The sequence below is a fragment of the Oryctolagus cuniculus genome, chromosome 11, assembly GCF_964237555.1.
Source record: "Oryctolagus cuniculus chromosome 11, mOryCun1.1, whole genome shotgun sequence".
In the NCBI taxonomy this organism is placed as follows: domain Eukaryota; kingdom Metazoa; phylum Chordata; class Mammalia; order Lagomorpha; family Leporidae; genus Oryctolagus; species Oryctolagus cuniculus.
The window spans coordinates 13605216-13626713 of record NC_091442.1 but is presented as its reverse complement, the minus strand read 5'-3'; the positions used below and the strand labels follow the sequence as shown (position 1 = coordinate 13626713).

General features: G+C 49.8%; 1 protein-coding gene across 1 annotated transcript in view; it reads right to left on the bottom strand.

The window, feature by feature from the left end:
- The window catches only part of WFDC3 (WAP four-disulfide core domain 3), a 54640-nt gene extending 34254 nt beyond the window's left edge, over positions 1-20386 (bottom strand). Inside the window, 4 exon segments of the mRNA XM_070051777.1 lie at positions 7672-7715; positions 7717-7852; positions 10631-10762; positions 20294-20386. Of these exon segments, the coding sequence (XP_069907878.1) occupies positions 7672-7715; positions 7717-7852; positions 10631-10762; positions 20294-20369 (388 nt within the window). The 5' untranslated portion in view covers positions 20370-20386.
- Positions 20387-21498: the final 1112 nt, after the last annotated feature.

The window sequence follows — 21498 nt, the reverse complement described above, 5'->3', positions numbered from 1 at the left end:
TCCACCCAGTATTACTACCATTCGCTATACCATGATCTTGTCTCAACTTGTGGGTATCATGGATTTTGAAAGTGAAAAGTGATCTCAAAGATCATCTGGTCCAAGCCTGACCTATTAATACATCTTGGAACTAAGGGTCTGAAATGTGAGATGACTTGAGATATATCTCATAATGCCTCATAGTCTTCCTTATGGCTTTTAGTACGCTAACCCTCAACTGGAAAGTTTCTTCCACGCACAATGGAATATCCTCTACTTTTGCTTTTTTTTAAGATTTATTTATTTATTTGAAAATCAGAGTTACACAGAGAGAGGAGAGGCAGAGAGAGAGAGAGGTCTTCCATCTGATGGTTCACTCCCCAATTGGCTGCAACAGCTGGAGCTGCACCGATCCGAAGCCGGGAGCCAGGAGCCAGGAGCTTCTTCCGGGTCTCCCACACAGGTGCAGGGGCCCAAGGACTTGGGCCATCCTCTACTGCTTTCCCAGGCCATAGCAGAGAGCTGGATCGGAAGTAGAGCAGCCAGGGCTTGAACTGGTGCCCATATGGGATGCCAGTGCCTCAGGCCAGGGCATATAACCTGCTGCACCATAGCTCCGGCCCCACATCCCCTACTTTTGATTCATTTAACGTACAAAGTAAGCACCTATACGAGCCAGGAGTGGAAAGAATCAGCCTGCATGGGATTGGCATCTGAAGATGGGCAGAAACTCCTTTAATGGCCACTCAAGTATGTGAAGACAAACGCTGGGAACCTGCTCTACAAGAAAGGCACTCAGTGTTATTAGCAGGTGGAAGACATGGGTTTGCTCTGTCCACAGACTGAGCAAGTCCTTTCTCGGGGAAGTGATCACTGAGCTGACATCTGAAGGGTAAGCAGGCAGAAGGAAGATAAGTATTGCCCTAAGAAGGAAAAACAGTGCAAACTTGAGGGGGCACAGAGCATGACATTGCCAAAGAACTGAATGTGCCCCATAGGACTGGGGATGCAGAAGAGATGAGCAGGATCGAGGGCACCACGGCTTTGTGTGCTGTGCTGGAGAACAACAGAGGCCTTCAAAATGCAGGGCAAAGTCTTTAAAAGAACAGTTGGTGGGGGCAGTGCTGTGGTGGAGCGGGTAAAGCCATCGCTTGCAGTGCTGGCATCCCATATGGACACTGGTTCGATTCCCAGCTGCTCCTCTTCCAATCCAGCTCTCTGCTGTGGCCTGGGAAAGCAGTAGAGGATGGCTCAAGTCCTTGGGCCCCTGCAACCACGTGGGAGACCCAAAGGAAGCTCCTGGCTCCTGGCTTCGGATTGGCACAGCTCCAGCCACTACAGCCAGTTGGGGAATGAACCAGTGGATGGAAGATCCTCCATCTCCCCCTCCCTCCCTCCTCCCCTTCCTCCTTCCCCCCATCCCATCCTCTGCCTCTCTGTAACTCTGCCTTTCAAATAAATAAATAAATCCTTTTTAAAATAAAATAAAAGATCAGTTGGGGAACTTGGGTTCTGACAACAGAATAATAGCTTGTGTCAGGCTAAGTATTCCACAGATAGAAATTACAACATCTCAACAGAATGTAAAAAGTACTTGAAAAGAAACAAGATAGGATTTAAACCTGAACAGAGAGACAGCACACACTGGGAGAGAGGCACATCCGCGTGACTCCTGCGCTGAGGACACCGCTGAACCCCACCTGCACGTGCCATGAGACGCGCGGGCTGCAGCCCTGAGCCTTGAGAAGCAGAGAGGATGTCTAGGGGAGACGGTCAATGTGGCCCAGCTCCTTCCTCATTGTGGCTACTCTCTAGTGCCTCAAGACAGTTACTTTTCACATTTTATTGAGATGTTATAACGTTTATCTGTGGAATGCCTAGTGTGATATAAGCTATTATGTCAAACCATATTACCAAAGAGAGTATCAGAAAAGGGTGGGGTGGGTGGGACAGGTACTATGGCATAGCAAGTTAAGCTGCTGCTTACAGTACCAGGATCCTGTATCAGAGTGCTGGTTGGAGTCCCAGCTATTCTGCTTTCCAATCCAGCTTCCTGCTACCGGCCTGGCAAAGCAGAAGATGGTCCAAGTGCTTGGATCCCTGCCATCTACAAGGGAGACCAATATGGAGTTCCTGGCTCTGGCTTTACTCTGTCCCAGACCTGGTTGCTGCTGCCATCTGGGGAGTGAACCCATAGACAGAAGATCTCTCCTCTCTCCTCCCTCCTTTCAAGTAAATAATCTTTAACAGAAAAATAAAAGAAAATGGAAGGGAGTATTTAAAATAAGTGGAGTGTGAAAGAAAGGTATGAGCCCAGAGAGTGGAAGAGCCAAACAGTGAGCAAGGGGAGAGAGATGAGGGCAGGGACCCTGGGCGACTGCTCTTTGTAGCTTCAGCATGCAGAGCCCACGGGCGTCCCATCAGGAACCGTCAAATGAAAGAACAAGAATGCATACAGATATAAAACGGGCTGGTCAAATGTCTCAGGGCACACACTGGAAGGAAAAGAGGAGATTCAGTAAGAGAAAAGATTCAAAAATAATGGAAATTAAGTCCAGTTTGAACATTTTTAGATACTTACTCTGTAGCAGTTACTGTGTTACATACGGGTTAGTTACAAAGGTAATAGAAAAAATAAAGGAAACAAGCATTTTATGGGATATTAGGAGTATATAGTTATATATTAGTTTATTTTTTTAAAGGTTTATTTTATTTATTTGAAAGACAGAGTTACAGAGAGAGGCAGAGACAGAGAGAGAGGTCTTTCATCCGCTGGTTCACTCCCCAAATGGCTGCAACAGCTGGAGCTACACCCATCCGAAGCCAGGAGTCAGGAGCCTCCTCCAGGTTTCCCAGGCAGGTGCAGAGGCCCAAGTACTTGGGCCATTCTCCACCATTCTCCCAGGTCACAGCAGAGAGCTGCATCGGAAGTAGAGCAGACAGGACCAAAACAAGCGCCCACATGGGATGCCGGCACTTCAGGCCAGGGCTTTAACCGGCTGTGCCACAGTGCTGGCCCCATATTAGTTTATTTTTTTAAAAAGATTTATTTATTTACTTGAAAGTCACAGTTACGGAGAGAGGAGAGGCAGAGAGAGAGAGGTCTTCCATCTGCTGGTTCACTCCCTAGATGGCTGCAACCGCTGAAGCTGCGCTGATCCGAAGCCAGGAGCCAGGAGCTTCTTCTGGGTCTCCCACACAGGTGTAGGGACCCAAGGACTTGGGCCATCTTCCACTGCTTTCCCAGGCCATAGCAGAGAGCTGGCTGGGAAGTGGAGTAGCCGGGACTCAAACCGGTGCCCATATGGGATGCTGGCACTGCAGGCGGCGGCTTTACTCACTATGCCACAGCTCTGGCCCCTATATATTAGTTTAAAAAGAAAACCCTTTTGAAGGACAATTTGGCTATAATTATCCAGTTTTTTCCTTTCGCTGGGCTTCTAGAATGTCATTGTTTCTCCTGCCTGGAAGTGGTCTGTGACTTGGGTTTTTGCTGCCCTCTAGTGGTACTGAGAATAAAGCACTGGTTCTGAGAATAAAACCAAGAATCTTTTCCACTTTCACCTGGGCTTCGGGCACACATGGGGATTTCTATACCCAAGGAAAGGGGTGAAGAAAGGAGGAGCTGCAAGACCCACTGATGCTGGTCAAGGGAAGGTCTGTCAGTCCACGCTTGAGGGTCAGCAAGTGTCAGCCCCAGAAATCCCTGCCCTTTGTGTGAAAGCTGAGGATCAGAGACAGGGAGGAGGGCGCCCTTCCAACCTGGTCAGAGGCTGATTTTAGGCTAGGAGGCTGGGCAGTAGGATCAGGACCAGCAGTGAGGCTGGAATGCACTTAAGCCCAGAGGAAAGAGAGGTATAAGGAAAGCTGCCCAGGAAAGCCTAGAGGAAGGGGAGAACCAGAATTTGGCCCCATCTCAGCCCTTGACCTCCAGTTCCAACACAACCCCAAGTTCAAAGTCAGCCTTTCAGTGCTCGCTCCCTTTCTCTCTCCCTCTCTCCTTTTCTTCTCTCTCTCTCTCCTCTTCCTCCTCCTTGTCTTCCCCTCCACCTCCCTCTCTTCTCTTTCTCCCTCCTCTCCCTCTTCCCTCTTCTCTCCTCTTCTCCTCCTCTCCCCTCTCTCCTGTCTCTCAACACTGCCACCTGTAGGTAAGGCAGCAAGCTTCCACCTAAGGGTAGGCTGCCCCAGACTGGAAGAGCCTCTCCTACTGCTCAGCCTGAGCTGCAACTGGAACTCACCCTCCCTCTCCAGTCACAGAAAATCATCCTGCAGTATTTGAAGATTCCCAAACTGTTAGTTTTCATTGAAAGGTCTCCCATACTGCCTTTATAAAACTATGTACATGTATTTTTGTGATTTTTTTTTTTTTTTTTTTGGTAAGCAGTAAAATTATAAGCAAGGGATGGGTGGTTGGTGCAGCAGTTAAGTTGCCACTTGATATGCCTGCACTCCGTACCAGAGTGCCTGGTTCAAGTTCCAGCTTCCTACTAATGTACACCCTGGAGGAGACAGACGACAACTCAAGTATGGAAACCTCAATTGAGCTCAGGGTGTCTAGCTTCAATCAGATCCGGCCCTGACTGTTGAGGACAGCCGAATAGTGAACCAATGGATGGAAGATTTCTCTGTCTCTCTCTTTTTCTGTCTTCCAGAGAAAAAAAAATGAAAATAAAGGTTTTAAAATGATAAGCAAAGCAGTGGGACCTGACAAGCCAGCCCACCACCGTGATACTAGCCCTTCCAGATTCCCTTGCAACATGAGCCTGGAGCTATAATTGTCCCTGGGATGGCCAGGGTGAGGCTCCTGTCTGCCACTCTTTGGAATCAGGCAACACTGACATATGTCTACTCCAAAAGATGAGTGTTCTGAGGCCAGCAGGAACCAGAATCTCATGTCAATGTGAAAACATAGCCAGAAATAGGGTTGGTTTGTTTGTTTCATTTCAAAGGTATACCTCACCTTTTTCCATTAAAGTTGGTTATTATCAAAGCATTTTTGTGATAGTTAAGGTTGAGTACTGGTATCTACATTTTTCTTGCTTTAAAAGCTCTGACTATTCAGCAACTTTTTTAAAAAAGTTATTTTAATTTATTTGAAACACAGAGTGACAGAGAGAGACAGGGAGGCACAGAGAATGAGACCTTCCATCTGCTGGTTTACTCCCCAAATGGCTGCAGCTGGGCCAGGCCAAAGCTAAGAGCCTGGAACTCCAACTGCGCTTCTCCCACGTGGGTGGAAGGGGCCCAAGCACTGCTTTACCAGACACATTAGCAGGGAGCCAGACTGGAAATGGAGCAGCTGGGGCTTGAACCGGCCTCTGATGGGCAGTTTAATGTGCTGCACCACAACACCAGCCCCTGCTGACTCAGCAAATTTGATCCAGCTTTCAAATCCATATGCCCTTTGAGGAATATGATACATGCAGTTTATTAACTACCTACTCAAAAGGTATTCCCTCCTTCTCCCTTACTAATAGAAACTCAATGTTTATGTCCAGGCAGGTCCCTCCCCTCGCCCCAGGCATGAAGTCTTATTAACGAAGACACTCCTGCTTGCCCATTCCCCTCTAAAGACGTTTGCTTTCCAGCCTCCCCGTGGCAACCTCTGAGGCAGAAGCTGCAGGCACCGTGAGGTAAGCAGCCCAGGTCAAAAGCCAGCACACTAAGGATGCTGGGGAAGGAAGGAAGGAGCCCGGGCACCAGTATCACAGATACTGGTGCTGGAAATGGATACAGTTACTATGGCAACTGTATACTGTGTCCCTCTGTACCCCAACAGGCACTGTAACTAAGTCTTTGTATCTAAGCCACTGTTGGTTGGATTTCCTATTTCGGACGACCCAAAGAATTCTTAATTAATTCACTAAGGAGCTCCAATCATTCTTTCATTCATTCAAAAACATTCACTGAGCGCTTTTTTTAATTGAGGGAGAAAGTACGGGTTCTACTTAAGAAATTAGAATTCTACTACAAAGAACTATCCAGATTTATCTGCAAAAATAGACTGTTATATATACGTACAAGAACATTGTTTAATGAAACGACTAAATACATTAATCATTTTGTGGAATTTTATTAAAAGAATATATATGATGACACGAAAGATTTCAAGGTATGACATTATCCACTTTGTACACATAAAAAAAGAAAAATTTTTAAAGGTTTATTTATTTGAAAGGCAGAGTTACAAAGAGGCAGAGAGAGAGAGAGAGAGAGAGAGAGAGAAAGAGGTCTTCCATCCGCTGGTTCACTCCCCAATTGGCCACAACAGCCAGAACTGCACCGATCCGAAGCCAGGAGCCAGGAGCTTCTTTTCCAGGTCTCCTATGCGGATGCAGGGGCCAAGTCTGGAAGAAGCTCCTGGCTCCTGGCTTCGGATCAGCGCAGCTACAGCCGTTGCGGCCAACTGGGTAGTGAACCTGTGGATGGAAGACTCTCTCTCTCTCTCTCTCTCTCTCTCTCTCTCTTTCTCTCTCTCTCAGCCTCTCTGTAACTCTGCCTTTCACATAAATAAACAAATCTTTAAAAAAAAAAAAAAAGAAAGAAAATATTCAAGCAACTACAATAAACCAGCTACCCAACCCTATTCTGCCTCCAAACCACAGTCTCCAATAAAAGAAAGGTCGACAGGGCCCAAAACAAGGACTGAGCCCCCCTCTCCCCTGGACTTGAGACAGACATCCACGGAGAGTCATCCTAGGTTTAGCTTCTACCCAAGTCTCCCACAGCCACACCCAACCAACACCCACGTTCTGTGTTCTCCGAGAGAATGCATCGGCCATCCTTCCTCAATGTCATTCTCGCAATCTCACAGCCACACTCAGAACCCCTCGCTCTCCCCTGAGCTCTCATCGGAGCCCCCAGACAGCATACACAAGAGGGTCAGTAGCAGTCTTTCCTGGGGAAGAGAAGCACCACACGGCCTCCGCCTAACCACAGGGCTAGTCCCTGTTCTCCAGGCAGCAGCAGCAAGGGGAGCAGGGCAAGGAGGGCCAGGAGTGCCCTGGGATGACGACAAGCCCCAAGATGGCACCTCCTCCCAGCTGCCAGGCCACGCCCCCTAGAGTCAGCGAAAGCTCTGGACAAATCAGGACCACTAGGGCGCCAGGACCTCTGAAAGTAGAAGAAATACCAGGGCACAGCTGGGCCCTCCTGGTTCCAGCTACCTCACCTGGTTTTCTGCTCCACCACAGAGAGCCTTGGCACATGTTACTCTCAAAAGCCTTAAATGGCTCCCACTTCCTGGACAACCCAATCCAAACTGGCATTGAAGACTCACTCAGATATCAATCTTGCATCTCCTCTTGCAAAAACAGAAGCTACAGCTGTTCCGTCACCCACCCCTCACCTACCCCCTCATCACGTCACATTCACTCCCACCCCTGTGCCCTTGCTAATGATCACCAGATTGCCAGCTTGCACGTCTCCGGATGCTAGCCCCACTTTGTCACATCTGCCAAGCCTTCAGGGCCTAGATCAAATCACACTTCTACCACGAAGCCCTTCCCCGGGAGCCATACCCACTCTGAACACTATGAGCCCACACTGTACACAAAGGTTCTGTCTGCGACGTAGGATCTTTCCCTCCAGTGAGATTCTTCTTGGCCTTCAAAAGTTCCCTTCCTGGCATCTAAGCCAGCGTTGTACACACAGCAGCTGAGTCCATGGTTGATGCCCACGGACTGGACTCACCTGATTCAGAATCAGACCTGACTGTCCAGTTGGGGTTCACGGTCAGGTCGCAGCACTCCTGGGACACAGAAGCGGCCACAGCCTGACTTGCAGCACTTCTCCCCAGCTGGACAGTTCTCATCCACCACGCAGTTGACGATGCACAGGCCCACCAGAATGTTCGGACAAACACCACTTCGTCCTGTGGGGAAAAAGGAAGGTGGAAAAAAGACAGGATGCCAGCTCTGCTGTCTACAGGTTCCCGTCTAGAACCCAGACCCTGGAGCCCGGGGTCAATCAACCCGTGACCCAAACTAAATCAAAACCAAACTCTCTGGGAAATTGGGAGGCTGCAGGGTATCTAGAAATCTGTAAGGACTCAAGGAATCTCTGAGCCAAGAGTCTTCTCGTGGTGTCCCAGAGGGAGTCTCCTAGAAGTGACTCGGGAGTTGATAGCTCTGCAGGTGTGGAGACAAAGATGGCAAGCCCCCCAGACCACCACCTCTCCTCCTGCACTTTAGCCTTGTCACTCCTCAGGGAGGCCTTCTCAGCCACCCTGGATGAATTATAGTGCCCCTGCCTTGTGCACCCACAGCATTCTCCATGAAACTTTATTACAATTCCTTATTTATCTATTAATCTTCCCTGATAGGCTGTAAGCTCTACATTAACGAGTCTATCCCCAGTGCCTCGAGCTTTGCCTGGGACCCTAAAGAGACTAAGACAACATCTGCATCAAGGATTTTGAAAGGGAGCTGCCCAGTGCCTGGCACAAAAGGAACACTCAAAAGCATACTCTTTGGGGCCGGCGCTGTGGCACAGCGGGTTAACGTCCTGGCCTGAAGCGCCAGCATCCCATATGGGCACCAGTTCTGGTCCTGGCTGCTCCTCTTCCGATCCAGCTCTCTGCTGTGGCCTGGGATGGCAGTAGAAGACTGCCCAAGTCCTTGGGCCCCTGCACCCATGTGGGAAACCCAGAAGAAGCTCCTGGCTCCTGGCTTCGGATCGGCACAGCTCCGGCCATTGCGGCCATCTGGGGAGTGAAACAGCAGATGGAAGACCTCTCTCTCTGTCTCTACCTCTCTCTGTAACTCTGTCTTTCAAATAAATAAAATAAATCTGTTAAAAAAAAACATACTATTTAAAAAATATTGAAGAAACAAAGGAATAACAATCAAAATGTTTTTATTTATTGTATATATACTCATATACAAGGGTACTTCAAAAAGTTCATGGAAAATGGAATTAGAAAATAAGGTTATCTTGCTGTAAAAAAAATGTTGAAATCTATACAAAGTTGCCTTTAAAAGTTTAAAAAAAATGCCTATTGTAAAAAAAGCCATGAATGGACTTCAATATTTCTGCATCAAAATAAACATTGTTTTGCAAATGTTTTTATTTTCATTTACTTAAAAGGCAGAACAACAGAGAAATTCCCAAAACAGCTAGAGGTAGGCCTGGATGAAGCAGGAAACTGGAACTCCATCTGGGTCTTCCATGTGGGTAGCAGGGACCCCATATCTGAGCCATCATCTCCTCCCAGGAGGCATGAGCAGGAAGCTGGACGGATCAGAAGCAGTACAGCCAAGACTCCCAGCAGTGGGCACTCCAGTATGGGAGGTAGGTGTCCCAGGCAGTAGCTTAATTCACTGTGCCATAACTCCCACCCCAGCCTATCTTGTTCTTGTGACTTTTATTTTCTTATCTTCATTTTTATTTGAAAGGCAGAAAGTCAGAGATCTTCCATTTGCTGGTTCATGCTCCAAAAACCCATAACAGCCAGGGTTACGCCAGGCTGAAGTCAGGAGCACAGAACTCCAGCCAGGTCTCCCCCGTAGGTGGCACATAGGGACCTGTGTACCTAAGCTATCATCTGCTGCCTCTCGGGGTGCACATTAGCAGGAAGCTGGAACTGGGAGTGGAGTTGGGACTAAAGCCAGGCCCTGGGATGAGGCATGTGGCCCTTCCAAGTGGTGTCTGAACCACTAAGTCAAACACTCACCCTAAACCCTTTTCAATCCATTTTGCTGCAAACTTTGGGAAGGACCCTCATAAGTTGCTTCCAACTAAGATTTCACCTGAGATGGAGGAAAGCTTCGTACTAAAAATTAGGTCTGAATGCCAGTGACCTTGGGAAACTCCCTCATTTGACAGATGAAGAAACGTGGGCTCAAAAAGAGGGGTTTATTGTGTGGGAGACCGGGAAGACGCACAGCTGCGGGCACTGCAGCCACCTGGGGAGTGAACCAGCGGATGAAGATGGCACTCTGCTCGCTCGCGCTGTCTCCCTCTCTGTCTCTGTCTCTTTCTCTCTGCCTCTCCGTAACTCTGCCTTTCAAATAAATAAAATTTTTTTTAAAAACAGAGGGATTTGTTTGCCAACAGTCACAGAGCAAATCTGCAGCAGATCAAGACCAGAAGCTACGCTTCCAGGCTCTCCGCCTAGGGATTTTTCAGTACTGCCCCATCCCGCCTTCCCCTAGATCTGTTATTTATGTTTTTTTTTTTTTTTCCCAAAAGAAACCTTTTATTTAATGAGTACAAACTTCGTAAGTACAACTTTAGGAATACAGTGATTTTCCCCACCATACCCGCCCTCCCACCCACCCCACCTCCTCTTCTCTCTCCCATTCCCTGTCCAATTTCCCATTAAGATTCATTTTGAATTAACTTTATACACAGAAGACCCAATCTATACTAAGTAAAGATTTCAACAATTTACACACACACAAAAAAACTGTTTGAGAACAAGTTTTACAGTTAATTTTCATAATACATCCCCTAGTTATTTTAGTGCCAATATTGTCTCTTTGAACCTAGAGGGAAGAGTTCCTTTATTCTGGGGGTTCTGCAGCACAAGAAAAACGATGGCGCTGGGTCCTCCCAGGAAGTGAGAGAGACCACTAGTGGCTTCCCTCCCAAATCATTGCTTGGACTCATGGGAACACTCCAGTATTTCTTCCCAAAAGAACCAACTTACCTCCCTCAATGTCTCCACGGCAGGTGTGGCCACAGCCGGTGCTGCAGCATTTATGCCCCTGGGGACAGGAGTGGTCCCCATCACACAGTTCCTCACATGGAAGGGGGTCAGCAGGACACTCAGCGCCAAACTCTGCCAGAGAATCAGAACACTGGAGACCAGGGTATGAAATATTTCCTCATTGCATTCGACTTGCATATTTATGTGCGTGTATGTAAAATGTACATATTTATATGCATCATGGATATGCAGTGCTCTCTGGCATTTTATATCATTTCCATTTCTCTCTCTCTCTCTCTTTTTTTTTTTTTTTTTTTTTTACAGGCAGAGTGGACAGTGAGAGAGAGAGACAGAGAGAAAGGTCTTCCTTTTGCCATTGGTTCACCCTCCAATGGCCGCCGCAGCCGGCGCACCGCGCCTATCCGAAAGCAGGAGCCAGGAGCCAGGTGCTTCTCCTGATCTCCCATGGGGTGCAGGGCCCAAGCACTTGGGCCATCCTCCACTGCACTCCCAGGCCATAGCGAAGAGCTGGCCTGGAAGGGGGGCAACCAGGACAGAATCCGGCGCTCCAACCGGGACTAGAACCCCGTGTGCCAGCGCCACTAGGTGGAGGATTAGCCTAGTGAGCAGCGGCGCCGGCCTCTCCTTTTCTTTTCTTTTTTTAAGTGCTGGCCATAAACTACAGAATTGATTTTAGCACTCACAGTTTGCAAACCACCACTCAGCTCTAACCCACTGTGGCAAACACGCTAGCTGCCAGCCCCACATCTGTGCTCCCCTCCTTCCTATTGCAGCAGACATTTACACGGGTGGCCCTCAGTGAGCTACAGCTCCAGGGATTCACGCCTTTGTGTAGTCCTCTCTCCTGTGGACTCTGGGCTTCCCCACACGACTTCAGCATATGACGTGGACGTTAGCAAGTATGACACAGGCAGAGCTTTGATAGGCACTTGCATACTGGGGCTTGTCCTCTTACAACATCTGCTGTCAGAAACCAACTGCCATGCCAGAACGCAGCATGGGCTAAGACTACAGAGTGGTGAGGCCTCACAGAGAGAGGATATGGAGGAAGACAGTCCACCCTGGTCATTCCAACCTAGTAGACATCCCCAGTGAGCTCCCAGCTGAATGCAACTGCCTGAGTGACCACAGCTACACCATATGTGTACATGAACTGCCCTGCTAGGCCCAAGCAAACCACACAATCATGAGAAAGAATAAACCATTGTTGTTTTAAGCTACTAAGTTTGATGATGATTTGTTATGCAGCTATGAACTGAAACATTTTTTTTAAAGATTTATTTATTTATTTGAAAGTCAGAGTTACACAGAGAGAGGAGAGGCAGAGAGAGAGAGAGAGAGGTCTTTCATCCAATGGTTCACTCCCCAGTTGGCCCCAACAGCCAGAGCTGTGCCGATCCGAAGCCAGAAACCAGGAGCTTCTTCCGGGTCTCCCATAAGGGAGCAGGGGCCCAAGGACTTGCACCATTTTCTATTGCTTTCCCAGGACATAGCAGAGAGCTGGATCATAAGTGGAGCAGCCAGAACTAGAACCGGCGCCCATATGGGATGCTGGTGCTTCAAGCCAGGGCATTAACCAGCTGCGCCACAGCGCTGGCTCTCTGAAACATTTATTAATAGAAACCCAGGGAGTCCAGCCAAATTGAGGCCTTCTCCATAATCTGTTGCAAGTGGTTTTGACCACAAACCAAGACATCACTGGGACAACCCTTGCATTCCATACACAGGGCATCTCCCTTCCAAATTGCCCTCTCTTTCTTTCTTCTTCCAGTCCAAAGACAGACATAACACAGAGGCAGAGCAGCCTTCTACCACCAGGAAGCAAGCAGCAGGAGGACAAAGTCAAGGACTGTGAGGGAGAAAGAGAGACACAGCTTCACCCTTGTCAGCATCATGAAGCCACCTGACCAGCTCTGCCCCTACTCTGGAACTTCCTGTTATCTGAGAAAACTGAATCCCTATTTGGTTAAGTTACTGTTGTGTGCAGCCCAACACATTCTTGCTCCATCCCTTCATCATCACTAAGAAGGAGACTCAAAGAAGAGAAAGGGCCTGCCCAGAAGTGCAGAATGAGTCAGGACAAAGCAGGACAAACAGCATCTTCACTGGCAGTGAGTACTTTCTACTGCCCGCCGTTCAAACACGTGGCACCGGGCCAGGTCCTCAGAAGCAGGCACATCCAAACAAACCCACTACCATGACTCATTCGTCTCAGTGTTTGTCCAAGTTTCTGAAATGAAGGGAAAGGTGATAGGCAATTAAAGCCTTTGTAGAAAACCGAAACAGGACAGTAAGTGTGGTCGCATGTGCCTGGCTCCAGGAAGTCTGTCATGATGGAAAGGCCAGTGCTGGGCTCCGGGGAGAACAAGGGAGGCATGCTAACCCTGCACTCTGAGATCCTCATCGGCCCTCACCGCAAGTCTTCTCTGCCACTGTGAGATCAGTCCAGACTATATGTATTGATTTTTTATTCACAAAATATGCTCCCTGGGACCCACAGATGCACCTCCCCACACTTCCCCACCTGCTTGACAAACGCTGAAGTCCATGTAACAATGAACAAAAGTCTTTTGTCCAAGAGTTGAGAAGCCAGATCATAAAAACCTGCCTGCTGGAAAAACTCGGTGTCAGAAGTTCCACACGGAGTTATGCCATGTGCCCCACAAATCAGGTACGTAGAGCACCACACCTCCCAGATCTGACCACCGCGCGGAGTCTGGCCCTGAAGCGACCGATCCCAGGAGCATCCTGCTATTCTCCGCCCTCAATCTCAGGACCAGAGAGATCTTGTCTTGACTCTTCCAGCCCAGACTTCCTTGTGATCCTTGGGGTTTTGCCAAACTTTACAAGCAATAAAGGGACCCTCAGAGGAGGGGCTGAGACCCACGTGATCAGAAAACACCCCTGTGACCAGTACTCAGAGAGCCCACCACTCTGACAGCCGGTCTAATGCTGAATCCTGCCAAACAACCTGTCTCTCAGCTTGCACATCTGGAATCAACGAGGCCCCACTACCTCCTAGCCAGACTACACCATCCTTGTCCTTACACTAGACAGTCTTTCCTTTATACTCTGAAATCCGGTTCTCTGGAAATTCTATCTTCTGAGCCTTTCCCCATCCCAAGAGACATTACAAAAACATGGCTCCTGAGATCTCCTGAGACCATACCCTCTGCCTCTCACTGCCAGCTTTGACAGGCTGGGCAAGCTCAGTTCCTCATAGGATGTGGGTCCCACAGTTACCTCACCAGGAACCAGGATGAGACAAAGGACTGAGAGCCAGGACAGGGAAAGCATCCTTACTGTCCATCTGCATGACCCAAACCCCAAGTTATCAGCAAACAAGCAGTGCGGTGGAAGCCCAGGAAGCAGCCACACCCCATCGTGACTACTGCTTTGGCTCCAGTTTCCCATGTCTGGAAGAAGAAGGCCAGTTACTGCGAGAAAAGCAGAATTCCAGAACTTCTCAAGCCAAGAAGGGCCCTTTGAGCTACCAAATCTCTTCCTGCTCTCCTGGAAATACAGAGAGAGACACCCAAGTTGGGAAAGGATTTGCCTGAGACCAGTGGTGGCAAAACTGGGTCCCAGCCTTCAACTCTGACATGAGCTCTTATGTCCTTTAAACCACATCTTTGTGATCCCCTACACTCCAGCAAGGGTCACCCAAAAAACACATCAGTCAGGATGGGGCCTCACTCGGCTCAGAGCTTCCAACATATAAAGCCCAGTGGTAAGGGCAGGAGTTGTACAGGGGCTGAGCCATCACTTGGGAATGCCATATCGCATATCAAGAGTGCCTGGTTTGAGTGCTAGCTACTCTGCACTTCCAGTCCAGCTTCCTGCTAAATGTACCTAAGAAGGCAGTGAATAATGTCCTACTTGGGTTCCTGCCACCCACATGAGAGACCTAGATAGTTTCTGGTTCTTGGCTACTGGCTCAGGCCTGGGACTAGCCCTGACTATTGTGGACATTTGGGGAGTGAGCCAGCAGGTAGAAGAAATCTCTTGGGGCTAGCACCATGGCGCAGTGGGTTAGTCCTCCTCCTGCAGCACCAGCATCCCATATGGGCGTGGGTTCTAGTCCCAGCTGCTCCTCTTCCAATCCAGCTCTCTGCTACGGCCTGGGAAAGCAGTAGAGGATGGCCCAAGTGCTTGGGCCTCTGCTCCCCGTGGGAGACCCAGAAGAAGCTCCTGGCTCCTGGCTTCGGATCGGCACAGCTCCAGCCATTGCAGCAGATTGGGGAGAGAACCAGCAGATGGAAGACCTCTCTCTCTCTCTCTCTTTCTGCCTGTCCTTCTCTCTCTCTGTAACTCTGACTTTCAAATAAATAAATAAATCTTTAAAAAAATATCTCTCAGGCCAGCACCGCGGCTCACTAGGCTAATCCTCCGCCTACGGCGCTGGCATCCCAGGTTCTAATCCCGGTCGGGGCACCGGATTCTGTTCCGGTTGCTCCTCTTCCAGTCCAGCTCTCTGCTGTGGCCCGGGAAGGCAGCGGAGGATGGCCCAAGTCCTTGGGCCCCTGCACCCACAATGGAGACCAGGAGGAGGCACCTGGCTCCTGGCTTCGGCCATTTGGGGGGTGAACCAACGGAAGGAAGACCTTTCTCTCTGTCTCTCTCTCTCTCTCACTGCCTAACTCTGCCTGTCAAAAAATCTCTCTCTCTCTCTCTCTCTCTCTCTCTCTCTGCCTCTCCTCTCACTGTGTAACTGTGACTTTCAAGTAAAATAAATAAATCTTTAAAAAAAATCTCTCTCTGTCTCTCTTTCTCTCTCTCTAACTCTGCCTTTCAAATAAATACATAAATCTTTTTTTAAAATTAAAAGAAAATCATCAAAAGGACAAAGAGGAAAACAGGTACAGTTTTCCATGAGTCCTCTTTCAGTAGCGTCACACAGAACCCACTAAATTCCTCTGGCATAGCATTGTGACAACACATGCGAGGTGTTGTCTACTAGGGAAATTCATTAAATACTCAGTGTGCAAGGTTTTAATTTGAGGCTGTTAACATAGGCACCTTCTGCCTCGCACATACCAAGATTCCAGACTCTGAGAAGGAAGGCGGAGAGGCTCAGCCAACATCACATGACTCGCACAATCAGTTTAGGTACAGCGAGGCACTCTCCTTAGTTAGGGTGATAGGAACATTCCCAAATCCACGTTCCCGGGAGACAGCCAAGAGCCCACCTTGCCAGCAAGCCTTTCTAGGAATAGCAGCCTTGGTTCTGCTATGTTAACTCTTTTTCTGTGCAACCAGCAGTGAGTTTGTCGAAAAAGGTCAACCAGACACACAGAGAGCCTGCTCCATCAATCCATACAAAGAATGTGTTGTAGTAAGCAAAAGAGTCACAGGGGTCCAGAGCAGCCACACTTCGTAGAGTGGGGAAGCGGGCCACGGCAGGGCAGGGGGAGGGGGTAGGCGTGGGTGGCAGCCAAGAGGACAGCTCTCGGCTTAATCTGAATCTTCAAAGCTCGTCCTCCCCGAGTTCCTGTCTTCTCGGTAAGGAGCACCACCATCGTCCACAGCCCAAGCCAGAGGGCTAGCATCTCTCTCTCCCTCAGTGGCTGCAGCCGCATCCGTCTTCACTCGGTCCCATGAACCCCACACTCAGAAGTACCTTGAGCCTCCCACTTCTCCACCCCTGCATCGTCACCTCGCACCTAAGCCTCCACGTTGGCTGCTTAACCCATCTTCCACCGTCTACACTTGCCCACATCCTTTCTCCAAACATCAAAAGAGCAGTCTCTTCTAAATGAAAACTAGACCAACCCCCTGCTTTTAGAACCCCTCAAAGACTTCCTTTTGTACTTAGAATAAAGGCTAAGAGAGAAGCCCTGAACACCCCGTAAAGTCTGGGCTCTGCCTACCACTCCAAGCTCAACTAGGATCCCTCTCCCTCTCCTCTCCTCCAAACACCGGCTTCCTTCCGCTTCTCAGACCCAGCTGCAAGCGCTCCACACCTCCCAGCCTTTGCTCTCGCAGTTCCATCTTGCGGCAGCCCGTGCAATGGCCGGCTCCTTCTCATTCTCTGAGTTAAAAAAGACACAGCCTCTGCACCACTCTAAGTTTCCTTCACAGCACACACTGCAGCCTGTGGTCATTCTTCATGTGTCTACTTGCTTATTTCCTGTCTCTCCCACCACGGATGAGCACTGTGAGAGCACACCGCGGCTGCCTTGCTTACCACTGGATACCCAAATGCCAAGCAGGTAGATGCACAATGTGCACTGACTAAATGCATAAGGAAGGGAGGAAGCAAACGGACAGGCCAGACTCCAGGTAAGTGGGGAGGAGCCTGAACAGAGAGGTGCTGGGTACAACTCCACAGCTACGGAACAGAGAGGTGCTGGGTACAACTCCACAGCTACTAACACTGCTTGGCAAGTGTAGTGAAGGCTTTTACGATGCATTTCTTCTAAATTGCATCATCACTCTGTGAGGTAAATATCCTCATTCCCATTTCATAGATGACATGATTGAGGTTCAGGGACTTGCTCAGGTCTACAGAGCAAGCAAGCAGAAGAGCTAGGATTCAGTCTTATGTTCAGACCAGAATGCCCGCTACGAGCAGGTCCCAGGGTTTTCTCTGTGCCCTGGCAAACTCCCCTCCACCTTGCCAAACAGACCAGCATTGGCTGAGGCAAACCTCTGGCAGGGTCAGAGCTTAACGAAAAGCAAACATTTTTTCACAGTCCAAGAAGGACATCCTAAGGGTACAGCAAACAATCCTGCTGTGTGAAGGAACCAGCCCTGCCCCAGGATGAGAGCTTTGGAAAAGTAGATAACTACTAACAACAACAACAGCTACTACTACTACTACTACTCATACTATTGGGGCTGGCACTGTGGTGTAGCAGGTGAAGCTGCCACCTGTGGTGCCGGCATCCTATATGGGCACCAGTTCAAGTTCCGGCTGCTCCACTTCTCTCTCTCTTTTTTTTTTTTTTTTTTTAAGAGTTAGACAGTGAGAGAGACAGAGAGAAAGGTCTTCCTTGTTCCATTGGTTCACCCCCAAAGTGGCCGCTATGGCCGGTGCGTTGCAGCCAGTGCACTGCGCCAATCCGAAGCCAGGAGCCAGGTGCTTCCTCCTGGTCTCCCATGCGGGTGCAGGGCCCAAGGACCTGGGCCATCCTCATCCTCCACTGCACTCCCGGGCCACAGCAGAGAGCTGGACTGGCAGAGGAGCAACCGGGACAGAATCCGGCGCCCCAACCGGGACTAGAACCCAGGGTGCTGGCACCGCAGGCGGAGGATAAGCCTAGTGAGCTGTGGCGCCGGCCATGCTCCACTTCTGAACCGGCTCTCTGCTGTGGCTTGGGAAGACAATGGAGGATAGCCCAAGTCCTTGGGCCCCTGCACCCACATGGAAGACCCAGAGGAAGCTCCTGGCTCCTGGCTCCTGTCTCCTGGCTTCAGATCTGTGCAGCCCCAGCAGTTGCGGCCATCTGGGGAGTGAACCGGCAGATTGAAGACCTCGCGTTCTCTCTCTCTGCCTCTCTGTGATTCTGCCTTTCAAATAAATAAATAAATCTTTAAAAAGAATATACTAGGCCAGTGCCGTGGCTCACTAGGCTAATCCTCCGCCTTGTGGCACCAGCACACCGGGTTCTAGTCCCAGTCGGGGCGCCAGATTCTGTCCCGGTTGCCCCTCTTCCAGGCCAGCTCTCTCCTGTGGCCCGGGAGTGCAGTGGAGGATGGCCCTGCACTGCTTGGGCCCTGCACCCGCCTGGGAGACCAGGAGAAGCACCTGGCTCCTGCCATCAGATCAGTGCTGTGCGCCGGCCGCAGCAGGCCGTCTGCGGCGGCCATTGGAGGGTGAACCAACAGCAAAAAGGAAGACCTTTCTTTCTGTCTCTCTCTCTGACTGTCCACTCTGCCTGTCCAAAAAAAAAAAGAATATACTAACACTACTGGCAGGCAATATTGCCTCCTAGCAGGCTAGGAACACCCCCAGGCAGGCACTAGGAGACCAGCAGGAGGTCACAATTCTAGCCTGTCCGCCTAGCTCCAGGGGGAAAGGAAGCCTCATCTGGGTTGGCCATGGGCCACAGCAGTTCACAAAGCTCCTGTGCCTGGGTGCCAGCCTCACCCTTAGCCCCACAAGTTAGCCATCAGCTGCAAACACTGGGAAGATTGTACTAAGCCCTACAAGCCGGCGGTGAGTGATCCGCCTGCTACAGATTCCCAGGCTTTGGTTACAGAGCCAGGCCTCAAGAGTCCTGGCAAGGAGTACAACCTTCTATTCTCCCTTATGGGCAAGCTGCCCAAGATAGCTGCCCCAGCTGGGCAGAAACAGCCACAGTGGGTACTGGGAAAGGACATGCTACCTGGAGTGCTTTGGCTGCAAGGAAAGACGTTGTCACATGTCACGGAGTCTCAGGGTCTCAGAGAGGAAGTGAATGGGGGAAGAGAAACTGTACCCACGATGCAGTCCTCCGTAGGAGACAAGAGGAAGGAAGCTGATGTAGACTGAGAGCCACTTTACACACTTGGACTCATTACAACAGCCGGCCAAGGGTTTTCCTTCATCTTACAGAGAAAGGAACAGAGGCAGAGAAGCAGAAGAGACTTTCCATGGACCTGCTGGCCGTTAACGAGTGAGCCCCAGGCTCGAACCCAGGCTTTTTTACTCTAACTGCTACATGCGCTCACATGAGAGAATTGCTCCAGGTCCTTTAGAAGACATGATGGAAGATCCCAGCTAGGACAACAGAGGAGAAGAGAAAATATTGAGGCATAAACTATCCAAGCAATGTGTTAAAGCTGTGAAACACTCTGAAATACACCAAAAACACTTGAACAGTGGGAGAAGCCATAAAGACTCAACATTGTAACAATGTGAGCTCTAAGTTAATTTATATAGCGAACACCACTCCCAAAAAAGTAACCTCAATACTTGGGAAGAGAGAGAAACAGACAACATGATAAAAATAGGTATATATTTGGGTGGCCATCGTTTGGCGCAGGGTTAAGCTGCTGCTTGGGAAACCCACATCCCATACTGGAGTGCCAGGCCCAGTCCTAGCACCTCTGCTTCTGACCCAGAGTCCCACTAATGCATCCTAGGCAGCAGATTGCGGGTACATTCTTGGTTCTCTGCCACCCAATGGGACACCCAGAGAGAGTTCTGGCCTTCTGGCTTCTGCATGTTGTGGCTGGCTGTTGTGAGCAGTGGTGGGAATTTGGGGAGTGAACCAGTGGTTGGAAGATATCCCTCTCTTTCTCTCCCTCCCTCTTTCTGTCACTCTTTCAAGTAGATGAAGATAGATTATATTGCATAAATAAATATATATATATTGAAATTATATGCTTAGGGGCTGGCACTGTGGCATAGCATGTAAAGCCACTATCTGTAGTGCCAGCATCCCATATGGGTGCTGGTTCTGGTCCCGGCTGCTCTAGGAAAAACCTGAAACCTCTAGTAAGCCCAACTGGAAGCCCTCACTCCGAGGTCAGGGAGGGTCAGGAAAGCCAGAAAGACTGGCTGGGCTGTCCTGAGAACCTAATTACCCAGCCCTGTCCTCCAGGACACCAGCACCGCCACAGATGAGGACCCTCCCGCTGGGAGAAGGCTGGGGCTGACTTCCCCACGAGCCCCTTTCTGTTCCTGCTCGCGGGGGGTCCCAGATGGCAGCTTACCATGCTCTCCTGCGATCAGCCAGGATGCCAGGGTCGCAAGAGCAAACGCCCTCAGAAGGAAGACGCGGCCTGACATCGTGAAGACGCTGAGAGCTGAGAGGAGAAAGCGGACAACTTGCCTGGGGAACGGGCAGTCCCAAAGTCTTGCCTGACGCAATATCCCCAGGAACGTCTCCCGGCAAGAAGCCTGATTGGTGGCTTGTGTGTGGAAAATTCCTGGCACTACCAAAGGACACACAGGAGGGGTGATCCACTTCTGCAACGCAGCAGGCACAACAGCCCTGCACACTGACAAGGAATCCAGCAAGTAGATGGGGAAATGGCGGGGCGGCCATTGGGTAGAGGATCAAAGAGAACCCCAGAGGGTTTGGGGAGGACACAGCCGCCGCTGAAACGACAGAGGGAAGGAATAGAGGCACAACTTCACAAGAAAATTACCAACACTAAGAAAACTGGCCAAGTGTAGCAACATGGTGCCCCGTTCATCTAACAACCTAGAAAAGCCAGAATGGGAATGGCTCAAGGGCCTGGGCTCCTGCCGCCCACGTGGGAGAGCCAGATGGAACTCCAGGCTCCTGGCTTCAGCCTGGCCCAGCCAGGACCGTTGCGGCTACTTGAAGAGCAAACTAGCAGATGGAAGATTCATTCTCTCTCTCTCTCTCTCTAACTCTGCCTTTCAAATAAATCTTTTCTAAAAAAATCACTTAAAAACTATGAAAAATCAGTATTTGGGTGTTTTCAATACAAAATGCACCAATACAAATGCACCAAAAACCTGTGTCTGGGTCTCTGTATCCCACATAGGCCGGGATAGGTAGGAAGGCTGGCCGGCAGAGTCCGAGAGAGCAGACTCCGTGACTCCAACAGTGTGGTCGGTCCACAGACGCCCCTTTTATCTCTTCTTCCTCTGTCTCTGTCCATTTTCCTTTGTCCTGCTCTTCCCTCTGTCCGCTGGCACTGCTTAGCCCTGGGAACTGACAGAGCGGCAGACACCAGGCACAAGGCACAAACCTCCTTGACAGTGCCAGGAAGTTTGCCTCCGAGTTAGCAGCTGGTGTCAGAGCGCGGCGGTAAGTGCCACATGTTGATCACCTAATACTCGAATTGCTGCACACATACATATATCTACTGAAGAGCCAAAGTGGCTCCATTTAAAAACGTAAATAAAAAGCAGCCTCTGTTTCCCGTAGCAGACCCGAGTCCTT